The 17,867-nt window shown below is 40.7% G+C and overlaps 3 protein-coding genes across 3 annotated transcripts; 2 read left to right on the top strand and 1 right to left on the bottom strand.

Annotated features, from left to right (window-relative positions):
- The first annotated feature begins 548 nt into the window (after positions 1 to 548).
- On the top strand, positions 549 to 7,989 carry phkg1b (phosphorylase kinase, gamma 1b (muscle)). Its single transcript, XM_072661654.1, has 10 exons — positions 549 to 676; positions 2,272 to 2,380; positions 2,496 to 2,674; positions 3,323 to 3,377; positions 4,572 to 4,637; positions 4,990 to 5,153; positions 5,228 to 5,318; positions 5,483 to 5,636; positions 5,757 to 5,882; positions 6,063 to 7,989. The coding sequence occupies exons 2-10, from the start codon at positions 2,298 to 2,300 to the stop codon at positions 6,327 to 6,329; spliced, it is 1,185 nt and encodes a 394-aa protein (XP_072517755.1). The 5' UTR covers positions 549 to 676; positions 2,272 to 2,297; the 3' UTR covers positions 6,330 to 7,989.
- A 168-nt stretch (positions 7,990 to 8,157) lies between these two features.
- Positions 8,158 to 11,908, bottom strand: sumf2 (sulfatase modifying factor 2). Its single transcript, XM_072661877.1, has 9 exons — positions 11,612 to 11,908; positions 11,369 to 11,525; positions 9,999 to 10,113; positions 9,822 to 9,866; positions 9,560 to 9,710; positions 9,400 to 9,455; positions 8,778 to 8,862; positions 8,494 to 8,635; positions 8,158 to 8,357 (listed from the first exon to the last, which is right to left on the bottom strand). Exons 1-9 carry the CDS (start codon positions 11,673 to 11,675, stop codon positions 8,255 to 8,257), a joined length of 918 nt encoding a protein of 305 aa, XP_072517978.1. The 5' UTR covers positions 11,676 to 11,908; the 3' UTR covers positions 8,158 to 8,254.
- Positions 11,909 to 14,048: 2,140 nt separating this feature from the next.
- tmem179bb (transmembrane protein 179Bb) lies at positions 14,049 to 16,852 on the top strand. The gene is made up of 5 exons (XM_072662131.1): positions 14,049 to 14,212; positions 15,304 to 15,500; positions 15,833 to 15,970; positions 16,107 to 16,185; positions 16,439 to 16,852. The coding sequence occupies exons 1-5, from the start codon at positions 14,108 to 14,110 to the stop codon at positions 16,580 to 16,582; spliced, it is 663 nt and encodes a 220-aa protein (XP_072518232.1). The 5' UTR covers positions 14,049 to 14,107; the 3' UTR covers positions 16,583 to 16,852.
- Positions 16,853 to 17,867: the final 1,015 nt, after the last annotated feature.

Below are 17,867 nucleotides of genomic sequence, written 5' to 3'. Positions count from 1 at the left end.
ATTTATGAGAGACGACTAGGCAGACATGACGTGATTAAACACCTACCACCTACAGATACCACAAATAACCCTGATCCTTTTACGTTGGTTTATTATATATTACATTGTAAATATGCCATTCAGGTTTTTTATGTTTAGCTTGCAGTGAGAGAGGCCTGCATTCACTGTATTATCAGAACAGTGAGGGTTCTGAGTGTCTGTTTATGTAGTGTGATCTTTTAGAAAAAGACCATCCTAATCAAGCTGTAAAACATGTAAACAGCAAATAATTAAAATATTCTTCCTTTGTTTTTTTGTTTTTTTTTTTACATCTGTCTTTGCACATTGCTACTAAATGTAAAGCCCACCTGCCTGTGCCCGTGAAGGCCGGCCTTACTCAAATAACTCTGCCAGTTTATTTATAGCAAATGCCCCTCAACGCTAGTTGTGCAACTGTGTGGCTCTGAAAAGCTGTGTGAAGAGACCAGGGAAGGGTCCATAAACACAGGCTCACTTTTATGCGTTTTTGGGCACATTTTCAGTTACCAGGACAACAAAGAATGGGAGCTCGCTGAAAGCCCCATAAAGGACGGTGCCTTTGCCCTGACGGACATCCACATTAGCTGCACAGCAATACTCAGGGCTCAGGCAAACTATTTAAGGACCAAGACACTTAACGAAGAACCTGTACATGCAGGTAAGTTATTTGTGTGATAATGTAATGTCAGAATTCAATCCAGTGACTCTTCTCAGGGGAAGGGGAATTCTACCTAACTTAAGAAATTCTCTGCATAATTCCATCGCCAAGATGTAAACAAAAGTCATTCAGAGAAGTTTGATGTGATTTTTGTGAATTTATCAGAATTGTTCATAGCTATTGTAATGGAAATGGGAAATCCACAAACCATGCAGGCCAATAGCTCTAGGTAACATTCACATCAAATTGGGTTTTGAGTGTGGCATGATTGTTAGTGCCAGACAGGCTGGTTTGAGTATTTCTTGTTGATGAGAGAAAAGAGAATGGCTAGACTGGTATGGTCTGACAGAAAGGCTGCGTTAACGGATAACCACTCTGTACAACTGCGGTGAGCAGAAAAGCATCTCAGAATGCACAACATGGCCTTGAGGAGGATGGGCAACAACAGCAGAAGACCACATTGGATTACACTTCTATCAGCCAAAAACAAAAAGCTGAGGCTACAGTGGGCACAAGCTCACCAAACATGACAAATGAAGACTGAATCTTGATTTATACTGAGGCACACAGCTTGAATCCATGAACCCAACCTGCTTTGTGTTGACAGTCGAGGCTGGTGGAGGTGGTGTAATGGTGTGGGGAATGTTTTCTTGGCCCACTTTGGTCTCATTACCAATCAGTCATTGCTTGAATGCCACAGCCTGTTTGAGTATTGTTACTGACCATGTCGTCCCTTTATGGCCACAATTTACATGCACCAGATAATGCACCAGGTCCCAAAGCAAAAGTCTCTTAACTGGTTTCATGAATACGACAATGAATTCAGTGCTCTTTCCCAGTCACTGGATCTGAATCCAACAGAACATCTTTGATATGTGATAGAACTGGAGATTCTCAGTCTGTAAGTGCTCCTGAAAAATCTGCAGGAATTATGTCATGCAATCATGCTAACATGATCCAGAAACTTGTAGGAATGTTTCCAACATTGTGGAATACATGCCAAGAAGAACTGAGGCTGTTTTAAAGATAAATAAGGCCTACCCAGTATTATTTCGAACAAGGTGCTCAGTGAGTGGATATGCAGGGCGAATGCACACAGAATAACAGTCCCTAAATGTACCACTTTTTTTACTCTTATCAACATTACATATTAAAGTCATGATCAGACACAGGATGACTGATTAGCATAGCAAATATTTGAATGAATTTATGAACTGTTTAAACATCTGTGGAATCACCATGTTAGATTATCTGTATCTTTTTTGAGTGTTAAAGGCTAAATTATATTGTTAGATGAGATATAATTTGCCATAAAACACATTTAAAATCTGCAAAAATGAGAAGCCCTGAACCTCTGCAAGATCATATTCATTATTCGGGAATATTGAGACGCAAGCACCCTGCAGTTAAATCTCCCAGAACATCTCTCAGACAAGTTGTACTGTGCCCATGGGTTCCCTCAGAATAAGCATTACACTAAGTGAACGTGTATGATAGACTACTAGCCAGCTGCTTGTCCTAATGTAGACTAAAACACACACACACATTGGAAGCATATGTGTATCTGCTTATGATGTTTGTGCTGCCATCCACAGCAATTCTAGCCTAGCCTGTCTTCAGGATGACTAAAGAGGAGGACAACCCAGACTGGGTGGGCGGACAAGAATTCTACAACAAATATGAACCTAAAGAGGTCCTTGGAAGGTAAGTGTTTTGGCACAGGAAAGCAAAGTAGGCACAGCCAGGCGTCTTTCACTTAAAGTAAGAAAGTATAAGTGAAGTGCTTCCACATGGGGCCTACTGTTTGTCTTTGTCTCAGAGGGGTGAGCAGCGTGGTCCGTCGCTGTGTGGACAAGCGAACCAAAGAGGAGTACGCCGTAAAGATTATAGACATCACGCCATCAGACAAAATGACCCCTGAGGAGATACAAGAGATTCAAGAGGCCACAATAAAGGAGATTGACATTCTCAGAAAAGTGTCCGGACAAAAGAACATAAGTATGACCATCCCAGACCATCATAACTGCAAACAGAATAAATTCAATCAAATACATCAAGCGCACTACTGTCTGTCAGAGTTTCTCCGGATGTGCAAACTGTTGAATGAATGATGGTGTTTAGGATCCTGAAAAACAGTGTGTCCCTGACGAAGATTAAAACTGGAAACATTGAGCTCCAAGTGGCTTAGTGGTTTGTTTTACCATCAGTGGCCGGAGTCGGAGAGAGCACAATTGGCCGTGCTCTCTCTGGGTGGGTTGATGGCGCTTTCTCCACTCATCACACTTAAAGTGATATTGGTCAGCACAGGTGTCTTTTAGTTGGTGTGGTGGAGCTGGAGACCTGGCGCTTTCCTCTGAGTGTGTCGGCTGCCTGGTCGTGCCACATCAGCGGCAGTTCCAAAACAGGCGGTGTCTGGCTTCACATTTATCATAGAAGATATGTTTTCCTTACCCTCCTAGTGTCGTGAGCATTGCTAGTGCTAGAGGGAGCTACGAGCGGGTGGGTGAATTGGCAATCCCAACAAACAACAACAGTGTATATTAGTGTATATTCAACATTAACTGGAGAAACACAATTAGGCACATTCTCTAATCTAATTGGCAAAAGGGTTTGTACTAATATTTCTCTCTATATCTTTCATTACAGTCCAACTAAATGACTGCTTTGAATCAAAGGCCTTCTTCTTTTTAATTTTTGACCTGTGAGTATCTCTCTCTTCTCTCCTTGCAATAAATGAAATCTTTGCAAGTGAAATCATTAGAAATCTTGTCAAGATGTTTAATAAATATCAAAATTTCGGAGAATTCTTTCTTATTTCTGGACATTTTACCTACACTCTTTAAAATAAAGGTGTTACAATGGGTTTTTGGGTAAGACCATACAGAACCACTTTAGGCTCCATGCTTGTAATAGGAATGTGAAGAACCTTTAAAGTGGTAAAGAACCTTTACATCAGCTGAACCCTCTTTAAACATTTTAAAGCTCTAGATCTCTTTTAGCTACATAGTTATTTAAGCACCCAAATGTTGGTGATGTGTAAAACCTTTATTTATTAGAGTTTAGTAAAACTGTTTGACTCAACTGACAGATTATTTTACATGTTTCAAGCATGTTTCTTTTTCCATTTTTTTTTATTATTTCTAAAGATGAAGATGAAAGATAAAGATAAAAAACATCTGCCAAAAGAATAAGATGCTTTCCCTAGATAACATTAGTCAAAGTAAAGAGGGGAATCTAGATTTAAGATCATTTCAACATTTTCAAACACCAAGAAACTGCCCTCCCAACCCCATTCGTATTGTTTTTCTCCCCTATTTCACACTGGTTAATTTATCTTTTGGTTCCCATTCTATAATAACCGTAAAATCTAATCCAGGCACCAAAATACCATTGGGTAAAGTTGGGTCAAAGTGCACTGGACTTTACTCTTCAGTTTGAGAAGCTCTGCTAGTGTCTGGATTGTTTTGCTATTCCCACGCATTGTGTTAGTGGACACTCTTGAGCATACTAATAGAAGCTTAGCTATTCATACTACCCAAACACAAGCCTGGTGCCAAGGAGACTGCATGAGAACTGACATAGCCAGCCTTCACTTCCAAACAAAACATGTGCACAAAATCTCACTCCTTCCCTTCTCCCCTCTCTCACAACCACAGGGGACATGGCTTCAACAGCTATCACTTGTCCTTAGCCACGAATAGCACAGATCTAGTTACAAGTTCTCAGGAAAGGTGCCCCCTTTCACATGCAATCACAGCCACTGGGAATCCCTTCACATGACTTCCTCCATATGTTCTTTATGTTACGTGCACACGTGCTGTAGTTGGTCCTGCCACACAAGCAGATTTGAAATGCTCACACTGACAGTACCTTGTTTTCTGCTTCTCTTTTACAGGATGAGGAAAGGAGAGCTGTTTGATTACCTCACAGAGAAAGTGACTCTGAGTGAGAAAGAAACACGGTCAGATCTAAAGCCTTTTGGTCTGCCACTTGTAAAAGCATCTCAGTAATCTCTAAACACATGATAAGCTGTTTAAAGAGTGTATTCAAAGTGTTTCCCTCTAGAATCTGATCAGAAACAAAATTGGGCCTGGATGATTTAGTGTATAGGGTCACTCAGTAGGTGCTACATTAAGTACCACTGACATTGGACCACTGAGAATTAAACCCCAGCTTCATCGTAGGTTATCCACTCTGCTATAATATCCACCCCATTTCTCAGTGTCCTACCTGCTGCTGTTATGTAGCAGTGGTTCAAGCATTAATTGTGTTGATGGCGTTACAGTATCTTTATTATTTCTTGTTATTCACAGTAAGATCATGCGTGCGCTCCTGGAGGTGGTGCAGTTCCTGCATTCCCAAAACATAGTCCACAGGGACCTAAAGCCAGAGAACATCCTGCTGGATGATGATATGAACATTAAGCTGACTGACTTTGGCTTCTCTGTCCAGATAGAGCCAGGACAGAGGCTGAATGGTGAGCATCTCAGAAAGGAAAGGAAACAAGATTAGGCTTTTAATCCAACTAATCATATCTTTGTGTTTTTTCAGAGGTTTGTGGGACCCCAGGTTACTTAGCCCCTGAGATCATTGAGTGCTCAATGGACCCCAACCATGCAGGTTATGGACCAGCTGTTGACCTGTAAGTGTATGAGGAAACTGCTTATGCCTTTTATTGTAACTTATAGATCTTCTAACATCCAAAATGATTTAGTAACTGATTGCAATGTAATTTTTTGTTTGATTGTTTGATTTTTATAGATGCTGGCTTGACTACTCATTGTTTTTCTGCCCCCTTTCTTTTAGCTGGAGCTCTGGAGTGATTATGTACACTCTGCTGGCTGGATCGCCTCCATTCTGGCACAGGAAGCAGATGCTGATGCTGCGAATGATTCTAGCTGGGAAATACAACTTTAGCTCTCCGGAGTGGGACGACCGCTCAGACACCGTGAAAGACCTGGTACGCCTCCGTGGCTGAATGGACAATTCCGAATCAGCAATTTTGTTCATGATGTGGCACTTTTCTCAGCTACTAATAATGACACTGTCTGATAAGAACCGTCACACAGTGTTCTCATAGATTTCCAGGTTATTGGTGGTGGACCCACAAAGCCGCTACACAGCCACAGACGCCCTGAACCATCCTTTCTTCCAGCAATATGAGGTCACAGAGGTTCGCCACTTCAGTCCTTATAGGAAGTTCAAGGTATTATGGCATTGTATTTAGCAGTTTTTAATGACCATCAACACAAACAGCATGGAAGTAGACACTTCCTTGTTTCACTTCTCCACCCTCAGTCCTGAAGAATGTCCACTGTCTGTAGATTAGATATATATTAAATGAGTCGTATCGTATATGATCCCATGGCTCTATGTGTTTTCATAGGTTATCTGCTTGACTGTACTGGCCACTATGCGCATCTACTGCAACTACCGCCAGGCAAAACCTGTCACTAAAGAAGTGATCCGCAGAGATCCTTACGCCATTAAACCTCTGCGGAAGATGATTGATGCCTGCGCCTTTAAGATCTACGGCCACTGGGTGAAGAAAGGGCAGACTCAGAACAGAGCGGCCCTATTTGAGAACACTCCCAAATTCATCTTGCTGTCCATCGCTGCTGAGGAGAATGAAATGTACCTGAGGACTTTATGACACAACCTGTCATACCCCTGACTGGCCTATCAGGACAATTCAGAATGTTGATATCTCAAGAATTTGTGAAGATAGAACAACATGTACTGCAGTTTTCAAAAAGGAAATCAGAGCAATCAGAGAATGATAAGAGATTTAGAGAGATTGTGTGATAAATATTGTAGTGATAGAGGCCCTGCGATTTTACAACACTGGGCTAGATTTAGCTAAAGGGGAATTGCATTATCAAAATACATTCAAGTGGACAAAAATATTGGGAGGGAGCTCCAAATCACAGAATTCAAATGTTCCATTTAGTCCAGTTGCCACAGGTGTAATTAGTGAAAGAAAGAAGTGAAAGAATGGGTGGTTGTATGGAGCTCACTAAATTCCAGCTCGGTACTGTAATAGGATGCCACCATTGCAACAGGTCAATTGGTGACATTTTTTCCCAGATATTCCACCATCAACTGTGAGTTTTATTATTAAAAAGTGGAAGTGTTTAGGACCCATAGCAACTCCACATAGACCACATAAAGGTACAGAGCGGGTAGCCAAGTAAGTGCAGAGTTTCAAACCTGCTCTTAAAGCTGCTAAGTGGGGGACCAACTCCATATTAATGCCCATAAATTAAGAATGAGATTTCATGGAAGCTCTTGTAGATGTAATGTGTAGGTGTCTCAATACTTTTGTCTATATACTGTAACAAAAAAAACAAACAAACAAACAAACAAAAAAAACCAAAAAAAACCAAGAAGACTGAGGAATATATATATTCAGGATTTCTCATTTAGCATATAACCTGTGCCTAAATTTAAGGACTGTTCAATAGTAATGTCCCTCAGCTCTTTTTCTATTTGACCAGCTTTACTTTAGGCTTCAGAAATCTTGCCATGTGAAGCAAAATTGTTGTGTTGTAGATGTTGAAAACCCTCAAAGTCTTTAATCTCTAGAAAGCACCATTTCACATCATTCACAATTCTCATTCAGATTAGTTGAAGTACATTTCTGAGACACTTGGGGGCACCAAGTCACACAAAATGATCAAAGCTTATTTTAAGGTTAAGAAATCACTGCAAGTCACGGACCTGTTTAAAAGGAACAAATTAGCTAGATATGCAAACAGTGAATGAACACATATTGTCATGAATCTAGATTATGCTGGAGACATCATGCTAATCACTGACTACAAGCTTGTATCATTATTAACCATGTTAGCATGTTTGAGAAAGCTATTAATATGTTTGCAAACTCTGGTATGTACAATTTAGCCTTAAAACATAATATTGCATAGATGCCCCTTGTGCTGCAAAACAGCTGTGATTCATCAAGGCATGGACTCCACAAGACCTCTGAAGCAGTCTTGTGATATCTGGCAGATATCTTTAGGTCCTGTATGTTGTAAGGTAGGGCTTCCAAGGAGCACATCAATGAGCCATGTGTGCCCATGACCCAGCTGCCAGTTCACCGGTTTTTGTTTTTTGGGCCACATTGGGAACAGTATACCAGGAACACCACCCCACAAGACCTGCCTGATGTTTTGAAGATGTTTTGACTCAGTTGTCTAGCCATCACAAATTGGCCCTTGTCAGAGTCACTTAGATCTTTATGCTTGTCTGTTTTCACTGTTTCACTTGCTGCCTGATACTGTATACACCATTCCTTGACATGTGCCACTGTATTGAGATAATTAAATGTAATTGTCAGTGGTGTTAATGGTACAGATCATCAGTGTATTTTATATTCTCAGCAATTCCTGGATGAAAGCAAAGACAGCATGCCAAAATGGCTAAAAGATTCAATAAGAAAGTATATGATTAAAAAACTGTTTTTATTTTTACAGTGGAAAATGGAAAGAATTCCTGTGAACAATCCTGGTCTCCACAGGAGAGATGCATTATAAAAGCCATGGCAAACATCTTGAATCATGTTTAACCATCTAGTCCTCACAGCTCAGTTTTCCCTTTGTTCTTCTTTTGCTTGGAATTGTAGTCTGAAGCACAGCGAAAGCCCAGGTTGTCTGACGCTGAATCTGGCGTGTTCCCCATTCTAGAGGACAATCATTCATCATAAACTACTACACAATAACAAATCAACACAATCTTCACAGAGCAGGAGGAAGTAGATCATTCTGCAATAAATAATAGATATCAGAAACAACAAGTAAGACAAAGTTATGACTGACCGGGTGGTGACACGTGCCCGGTGATTGGCTGACCCATCAGCTGTATCTATCCAGGATGCACCACGCAAGACGTACATGGGCTGAGTAGAAGGAAAAGGTGTGGAGGTCCACTCCCACACATTACCCAGCATGTCGTACAATCCTGGAAAGATATTGGAAAGCATAATACATCAGGAGTACAGTGTTGTAATAGAATGACAGAAAACCTAATGATCCATCTTGGTGGCACATTCTAGTACTGCTTATGTGTTTATATGCAGGTAGATGTAAGCATGCTTGTGTACCGTAATTGTTCTGTGAAGGAAATGCAGTGACGGGTGCTATGCCATGATATCCATCCTCAGCTGTGTCACCATCTGGGAACGACCCCTACAACAAACACATTCTCAATAACAACAGCAAGAAGCCTACTGAACAAATATACTTTTTTTAGGGGGAAGGGGGTAAAAACACAAATTGGTCAAAAATGTATGTTTGAATAGTTAAGAGAGTAGAAGATGTAGACGTAGAAGACCGATTTCAAATAAAATTAAAATTCAGACTTCTCAAACCATGTACCAACAATCAGCAGCCATTGGTTAGCCTAAGCAACTGCCTAGCACTCCAGAAATTACAATAAGTTATGCCTACCAAGCAGGAGAAGGCTATAAAAAAAGACGAAAAGAAAGCGTGTCCAACCATTTCCTCAGTTCATAATGTTTGAAATTGTGGTCTGGAAGACCAAGAACACATTAGGATTGTAGGATTGTCAGAAAGGCAGAACACCTTCAGGAAGATTGCCTGACGTATTTTTAGCAGAGGTATGTTTGAAGAAACAGTGGTGAAGAATTCCATTACCAGAACACCCCTCTAACAATTAAGGATTTTTTTATAAGCATTTTTTTTTTCCAGAAACAGGGCACTTACCTGCCACAAATTGGTGCGATTTGGCAGAAACTTGTTACCCCATGGGTATGTTCTTCCTAAAAACAATTTTTTTTTATTAGCAGCACTCCAGCTAATATGCAAGCACAGTCTAGAACTACAAGAACCCAAAGAAGGGGATGTCGAATGGAATACGATTTACCATCAAGTCCTCCACGGGCAGCTATTTCCCATTCCTCCTCTGTGGGCAGCCTCTTCTTCTTCCACTTACAATAGGCTTGTGCATCATTCCAGCTCACTTGGACCACAGGAGAGTTTAGCCGATCTTTGATACCAGAACCTGGCCCACAGGGCTGCAATCAAAAAGGGACAACTATGGCTCAAACTGCTCATATCTATTAAACATATTTAACAGAAAAACTCCATTTGAAGATTTACAAGTGTGAGGAAATGAGAAAAATTACCTGTCTCCAAAACACTTTCTCAACTGGCAACCACCAGGGTGCAGACTAAGAGGAAGATGAGAACTTTTGTTTACATAAATAATGAATTAAATCAGTAAAACCATACCTGCACTAAACACTATTAACTAACTCTATTCACATATATTAAACACATTTTCACTGTTGCAGTGTTCATACCTCAATTTTCTGAGTGACCTTGCTTTTGAGATCATCGGATACAAAGTCCTGGAAAACAAAACTCCAGCCAAAAGTTTCAGCCTCTGTTTTATATTTTTCCAACCTGACAAATTCCCTGGAGGCAAACAAATCACGAAGTGAAAAACAAGAGTACACACAATTCTTTGCATCCGGGTTCAGTCAGCAGACACATTATGTGTCCAAAAGTACCCGGACACCGTTTCTTAATTATATTTACAATTACAGCATTTAGCTGACACTCTTATCCAGAGCGACTTACAAGGTTACTCATATTACAGAGTTGTGCTAATGTAGTGTTAGTATAGTGGTTGGTGTGGCGCAACAGATAACACCACCACCTGCCATTGCGTTACAACAACAGCATGTGGGAGACCAGGGTTCGATTCCCGGTCTGGGTGACTATGCTGCGTTACACCAATAGGAGTCCTTGGGCAAGACTTCCAACACTACATTGACCCTCCTCTGTAATACTAGTAACCTTGTAAGTCGATCTGGATAAGAGTGTCTGCTAAATGCCATAAATGTAAATGTAAATGTAGAGTCTTGCCCAAGGACTCTTATTGGTGTAGCGCAGCATAGTCACCCAGACTGGGACCTGAACCCCAGTCTCCCACGTGGTGTTGTAGCTGCCTGGCAGGTAGTGGTGTTATCTGTTGCACTGGAGTATGGAGCAGTACAACTGAGTTTTGAGATGAGCAGGCGAGGCACTGATCTCCTGCAGAACTACTCATCCAACACCAGTAACAGACCTCACATATGAACTAATGTGGCTTAACACAGTCAAATCTTCAAAGGAGTGTTTCCAGCACCTAGTGTAAAGCCTGAAAAGATGAAAAACGAGCCAATTCCAAACCCCCAAAACTGTTACATAATAGTGTTGACTCACCACCCCTAATTTACATATACCCAGCCCACTAATGAAAGCCTTGCAACCCCTCCATCGCTGAAACAGTCACTTGCAGACTTTTTTCTGGGAAACTTTCTAGCAAATCTGAGAACAACTTGAAATATTTAATAAATAGACAATATTACCATTAAAAGTAAAGCAAATGCTGGACAAAAGATTTAGATATATGGTAATGTGAAATGATCCAATAAACATGCAACACTGGGATGAGTAGAGGATGTCAGTAGGGCGGTAAGTCTGCAAGCTTTTATACACATACTGTAATTCAGAGTGGACAGATTGAGGGGACGTTTCCTCAAAGCTACATTTAACAACTCAGGAACTGCATGCAGCTAACGTTAGTTATAGCAAAAGAAATCACGTGATTCACAGTGTATATAGTCTCTGCTCACTATATAGTCCCTCACTGGAAACTCATTGTATGCATCACCTGGATAATCACCTAAATTCGGAGTTAGTCACAGGATATTTGTCCATCTTAAACGAGGCAACTTTCACAGCTCTTAGAGGCGATTCGCCGTCTCGACCATCAGCAGCATTCGTTCCCATCTTCAAATCCCCACCCGGAATCAACACCATCCGGTCATCTGCTGTGGAGACTGAGGAGACATCTACAATCAAGCACCCGTTCAGACGCGTTAACGTTACCCTGATGTGAACTGGGCTATATTAGCCAACATCTTACCTGTGGCACACAACACAGTCCACAGAAATGTAAAGATCACGGCGTTTAGAAATCTCACAGCCATTGTGAAGAAACGTGATCACAGCAGCCTGGAAAGTGCAGCACGATTTCCAACAAGGGTCTTTCATCTGACTCCTAAGACGAGTTTAAGCCACGTAAATAAAAGCATTTTAGCCTTTCAATAATGTATAAAGTGTGTGAAAACTTCTATACTGATGTCTGTGAGTGTGTGTGCAGTGTACGGCTTTTCCTGTTACAGCAAGACCGGCATTATACCGCCATCTACTGGGCTGGAGAACAAACAGTGCTCTGTAGACTGAGGAACGCTGCAGGCCCCCCTACCACCAGTACCTCAAGGCACACATTTGGTCTGAGCAAGTTATGGCATATAAAAGATTACCACAACAGTTTTAAAGGTGGATCCCACCTTGGAAAAGTGTATTTACTGTGACAGAGTTTAATACTGGTTCAGTACATGGAAGTGACAAACCATGAACCTCAAGCATTGTTGCCTCCTTACTGAAAAGAGAATCCAGCATAACCAATACAGAGCTGGAAAACATACCAAACCCCCAAAACTGTTACATAACAATCTTGACTGATTATATTTACCCCCCCACACACACACACACCCTTAATTTACATACACCCAACCCACTAGCGAAAGCCCTGCTAGCCTTCCTAGTCATGACTGCGACATAGAATTGGTCACTTTTGCAGACAGTTTTCTGAGACAATTTCTAGCAAATTGGGTCATCCCTTAATTTCTCAGAAAACTACTTGAAATATTTATTACATGCATTATCTGTACCTTTAAAAATAAAGTCAATGGTGGACAAGATATTCAGGTATATTGCAATGTCAAAAGTCCCAAATAACATGCAACGTTGGAAAGACCCTACCATTAGGGTCTGTATCATGTCGGCTGGTTCAGGTGATCTTCTGTATGTCTGTGAGACGTCCGATAAGTTTTTTGCAGGAAAGGATCTTTTCTAAAACGTTGTATTATTGCTGTTACATTATTGTGATTATAATACTATTGATTTTCTTGTTACAATGGCAGCTGTCATGGGTGGATATACATAATAGGCAGCAAGTGAACAGTCAGTTCTTTAAGGTGATGTGTTGGAAGCACAAAATGAGCAAGCTTGAGGATCTGAGCTACTTTGACGAGGGCCAAATTGTGACAGCAAAACATCTCCAAAATGGTAGGTGTTGTGGGGTGTTTCTGGCATGCAGTTGTCAGTACCTACCAAAAGTGGTCTAAGGAACAACTGGTGGATGAGCAACAGGGTCATGGCTGTCCAAGGCTCATTGAGCCGGGGGATCACACTATATGAGCATACCCTTTGCACATATAGTGTGATCCCTCGGCTACTGAGCTACTGTAGCAGAAATGGCAGAAAAGGTTAATGCTTGTTATGTCTTGCAGAGTCAACAACAGGTTTATGTAATATCCATCCTATTTGTGTGCAAAACTGAAGGTTGTTTGGTTATTTTTAAGATTCGTTACCAATTGTTATCTAGTAAACTCTTTGTCTTGGATGATTATGCATTAAGATCAAATTATCATACAATCATACTATCACCCTGTAGCTGCTCTGTGCACTGTGTGAATACTTCTGGATTATTAGACCAATAATGCTCAAAATCTTCTGAATTTTATTTTGACTTCTATTTAAGGTCTCCTGCAAAAACACAGCGACAATATATAGAATGACTCCTCAATAACTCTCATACTTGTTTAGTAGAAAGAAAGCAAACAGAAGAGAGAAACTCACTCTGTGTACTAGTTAACACTATACAGGTGAAGAGGTTTAGGCTTTGTTTGGCAAACCTGGCTAAAGGGAACAACCCTTTGAATGTAAAAAATGAATGTATACCATTTTCCACTTAAATATAGTCATGTCTGAGTTAAGTAGTTTTGTACTTGAGTTAATGTGATTCAGATTTTGGCTGACACAGACTTTCATCGCTTTAAACTACATTAGCTTCAATACAAAACTGAAGATGAAACTTCAGGTCCCAAACTTAGATGATCGACTGCATTCGTTGAGCGGAATATTCAGTAAATTAAGATTTTTCTTCTAACCCCCTCAGAGGCTGTTTGACTCCTGAGTGGGTGTGGGTGTTTGTCATATATGAAAGCCTTGTTAGTTGTGGGTCTTCAACATTTCAAAACTGGGCAGCAGTTTCACAAGCAAGAGGTGAAACATGAAGGTAGGAAACTGCCTGTGGTGTTTGTTGCTCAGCTAAATGGGGTAAAATTAATCTCCACAGACAGGAGAGTTGTTTTGCCTGGACCCTGTGCATTCTTTCAGTAATAGCTATGCTGCTGCTGCATTTCTCCAATGGCGAACCGTTTGTGAAAAGCAACATTGTTGCCGGAGACAGGGCAGGCATTAGAGGCCGTGTTGTGACAGTCACCGTGTGGCCGCTTTCCTCCGGAATGTGTGTCTTTCCTCCGTGCTCTCCCTGGCTCGCCTCACTGAGAGAATGGTCGTGATGGGGCTGCCGTGGCTGCTAACGCTGGAGTTGGTGCTGCATGCTGGCTGCTTCATCTGTGGCATCATCGCTGCTGCCTCGCTCACCTTCACTCAGGTAGGACTGAACTTCCAGTCTGACATGTAAGGTCATTTTTTTCCGTAATCCTCTCTTCTCAGTCTCAGAACTACCCAGCCTTTCAAGAAGCTCTGAGGAGGAACTTTGATAAAAGAGAACCACATTGCACCTGTTAAACCTGTGAGATATGTATAGAGCATTATTATAGAGAAACTACAAGATCTCTACAATGCTTGGTAACACTTCTATAATCTATAATATATTCACACATAATATTCCTACGCTGTTGTCTTGTACACTCTCAGAAATGATCTGTAAACGAACATGTTTGTTTTATCTGTTTTAATGTATTGTCTTATTTTGAAATGTTTAACTCACTGAGTCACAATGAATGCAAAATGTGTTCTGTATTGACATATACTGAAATATAAGCAGTGTGTGTAAGCAGAATGCTATCCTTAACTACAGAAATTGGCTATATCACGACTGCTGTGATATTATCCATCTTTTTTGTAAGGGATTTAAAGAATCCTAAATCTACTACATTCATCCCATTTATATTGTGGCTTAGTCATGTCATAAAAATGTCATAAAAACCTTTTTTTTAACTCATTGAAAGGTATGTTGGAAGGGTTGATATGATATGATATGACTTTTATTTTTCTGAGCTTGAATGGAGCAGTACTAATCCTGGAAAAAGCTGAAAATGTTTAATCTGTTTTTGACCATGTGACAAACATACAGTTCTACATTATGCTTCATTGGAGTCAGATGATGAAGCCAATCTAGAAAAAACTGCCCTCCCCATTACTCCACAACAGCGCACTGTCAAGGATGTTTGTGCCTGTTTGCTGTGTGTCCTCCCTATGCTACAGCCTCATGAGACATGAGTCAGTGCTCTATGATGGTAGATCATAAAGAGTTACTTCACTCCAGTAAATGGTCAGGTTATTTACTGCGGCTCCCTGTTCTGATCTACTGGTCAGAAAGAACTCTACTTATGATCATCCAAAGCATTAGAGAGGGAAAGAAAGGCAGTTTAGAGAATTTATAGCTATTTCCAGATTCCAGGATTTAAACTGAAAGAAGCAGTGTGCCGTATATCATGTAATGTGCTTAATGTCTTACAGGGCCACTTTGCAGGACAGTGCATCCTCTATGGTAGCGTCCACTACAACTCATCTGGCCATGCCTTGACATTGGAAAACACCAGCTCTTCCTCGCTCTGCTATTTTGTCTCAGCCATCTCTGTGTGCATGGCTATTTACTGCATCTCCCTCATTCTCTACTGGGTCTACGCAAGCTGTGTGGAGGAAGAAGTGAAAAGGTGATTGTTCAAGAAGAGAAGCAGCAGAAAATGACCAATTAGAACTATATATCTAAAAATCTCACCTCCAATCTCCAAAATGGCAACTTTACATTAAAAGACCATCATTTTGGAGCATTTGTTTTTGGGCCGTTCATCACGAAAGGATTGTTTTACACCTTTGTATTTAGACACGATTTCAAGAACAACTGGCAAAGTAAATGACAAAAATGGAGATACAAGGTTTTTGCAACAATATATAGCAATAATAAATATCACATACCATAGTTTTCACAGATTTATCACAATGTATTTGGCTGCTATTATTTTTTTGTCTGCATGTCTGTTTTTAGGGGAGCTGTGCTGCTGAACGTGTCTGTGGGAGTTAGTGGGCTCATCTTGTTTTTCCTCTTGGTGTCAGGGTGTGTTCTCAAAATTGGGAGGGACACCCTTTGTCTCTCTGTTCTTCACAATGTTCCATCAATCAGCAAGTGAGTTCACCGACACCCTAGGCTTTTTCTTTACTTTTAAAAATAGCTCTAGTTTTTCTCTCTTGCCAAATTACAAACACAAAAAGTTTCTCTATGCCTCTGGTTCTTATCACTGATGGGATTGTGTTTCTTTCAGCTGTGAGGAAGCTCAGAATAGGACATGGGCCAGTCCCTACACGGGGAATCAGTTTTACACAGGACTGTACAGTGCTGAGGTATTACCACATGCAACATCAAATCTCATAAACCTCATCTTGGACACTAAGTGATTATCTGGCAGGCATGACAGCAAGATGTTTTCTCATTATACGTGGAAGACAGGGGAGATGCTCCGTAAGCATTATAAACCATCATCCCTGTTATCAGAGAGCATTAACTCCTCTTCATATTCAGTCATTTTCTTGCTGGAGGAACGATTAATATCCTAATTCCTCTTAAGAGCTTATTGTTGCGCATCTCTCTCCACAGAGGTCCGTGTGGGTGAGCTTCTTCTTCTGGGTGCTGATCATGGCAGTGGTGGTGGTGCAGAGACGGAAGGCTGCAGGCGAAGATGCTGAATGGAGTCGTGCAGAAACTGAACCGTTCTTCCATCGCCAGCCCCGCACCCTGTGAAACCCCCACACAGCTACACCTGCCTCACATCATCACAGACTAGTAACTGTCTAGTAACGATGTTTGTCAGTAGCTGCAGTCAGTGAGGTGGCAGTTTGCACGCTGACTTGAACATAGGGTGAGGATTTTCTGGAAAGCAGTTTACAAAATTACCTGCAGGAAATTATTCCTAATTTAGCCCTGTTCTATTATTTTGCTATACTATAACTATAATAATGAATAATACTGTGTATCTTCTCACAATTATTGGCACCCCCAAATTTCTTTAAAACACTGTGCACACACTATGTGTACGGATGGATACTTCTGTATGTATAGTATAGTTCCCCTTTCATGTTTCATATTTCACATTTTTTTAAGAACATAAGAAGATTTAGGAGCTTCATAAGTCATCACATCAATTCTCTTTTACTTTCACTGGAGTATAAATATGTGGCTTTCAGGACCAGCATGTTGTTATCCATGAAATTGGAGAAGATGATCAGAGAATGTACAAATAAAGCAAGAGCAAAAGTTACTGACTTTCATAAACCAGACAATGGCTACTAAAATGCCTCACATCTGTATCTGTATCTATTAGGGTCATACTTAAATGATCTGGAAAAATAAATAAGTCTATTATCCCCCAAGCATACAATACAGGCATTTGTAGACGCTTTTAGATTTTAGGGTATCCCCTTGCAGAAGAGAAAGTCAAGCTCCAGTCTGCAGCACGGAGAACAGTGGCATTACCCTCTACAACATAACTCTTGTTAGAAAGGCAAAACAGTATTCAAAGACCACTGCTGGACAACTGCAGGAGTTGATTAAATGTCACCTCAATGCTGACATCACTGGACATTTGATCAGAACTGGGCTCTATGGTCAGATGAGACACAATCAGAGCTTTCTTATAACAAACACTAGAAGAAAATTCGGTATTATAAAAAAAGACCCAAGATAGTGACCGAATGTTATGGGATGTTAGACCTTTGAGTGCTCTGTAAAATCTTTTAGCATATTTGGTATCATGGAATCCATCAAGTACTATCAAGATTTTATATTAACCTGATTTAGAGCCTGATTGCCTTTGCCAGAACGCTAAGAATAGGCTGTAGCTGGGCAACGACCCAAAGCATACCTCTTCTGACCTGGAAAGTCCACAAGGGAGGGCCAAACGCTGAAATTCTGGATCAATTATGTATGTCATAGTCTTTATATGTGTTCTCTCACTTCATCCTATGTGATAGGACAAGGCTCGGGCAAGTACACAGTTATAATAATATACTTTTTAAATATTTTGCCT

Source organism: Salminus brasiliensis, chromosome 18 (genome assembly GCF_030463535.1).
Source record: "Salminus brasiliensis chromosome 18, fSalBra1.hap2, whole genome shotgun sequence".
Lineage (NCBI taxonomy): Eukaryota > Metazoa > Chordata > Actinopteri > Characiformes > Bryconidae > Salminus > Salminus brasiliensis.
This window is presented reverse-complemented; position numbering and strand designations above follow the sequence as displayed.

Excerpts from the sequence above, each read along its gene's own strand:
- phkg1b (XM_072661654.1), top strand. The coding sequence starts at position 2,298 with ATGACTAAAGAGGAGGACAACCCAGACTGGGTGGGCGGACAAGAATTC. Across the intron at positions 2,381-2,495 it reads CCTAAAGAGGTCCTTGGAAG|AGGGGTGAGCAGCGTGGTCC; the intron begins GTAAGTGTTTTG and ends TCTTTGTCTCAG. Across the intron at positions 2,675-3,322 it reads GTCCGGACAAAAGAACATAA|TCCAACTAAATGACTGCTTT; the intron begins GTATGACCATCC and ends CTTTCATTACAG.
- sumf2 (XM_072661877.1), bottom strand. The coding sequence starts at position 11,675 with ATGGCTGTGAGATTTCTAAACGCCGTGATCTTTACATTTCTGTGGACT. Across the intron at positions 10,114-11,368 it reads GTGACTAACTCCGAATTTAG|GGAATTTGTCAGGTTGGAAA; the intron begins GTGATTATCCAG and ends GTTTGCCTCCAG. Across the intron at positions 9,867-9,998 it reads AGGTCACTCAGAAAATTGAG|TCTGCACCCTGGTGGTTGCC; the intron begins GTATGAACACTG and ends TCTTCCTCTTAG.
- tmem179bb (XM_072662131.1), top strand. The coding sequence starts at position 14,108 with ATGGTCGTGATGGGGCTGCCGTGGCTGCTAACGCTGGAGTTGGTGCTG. Across the intron at positions 15,501-15,832 it reads GTGGAGGAAGAAGTGAAAAG|GGGAGCTGTGCTGCTGAACG; the intron begins GTGATTGTTCAA and ends GTCTGTTTTTAG. Across the intron at positions 16,186-16,438 it reads CAGGACTGTACAGTGCTGAG|AGGTCCGTGTGGGTGAGCTT; the intron begins GTATTACCACAT and ends CTCTCTCCACAG.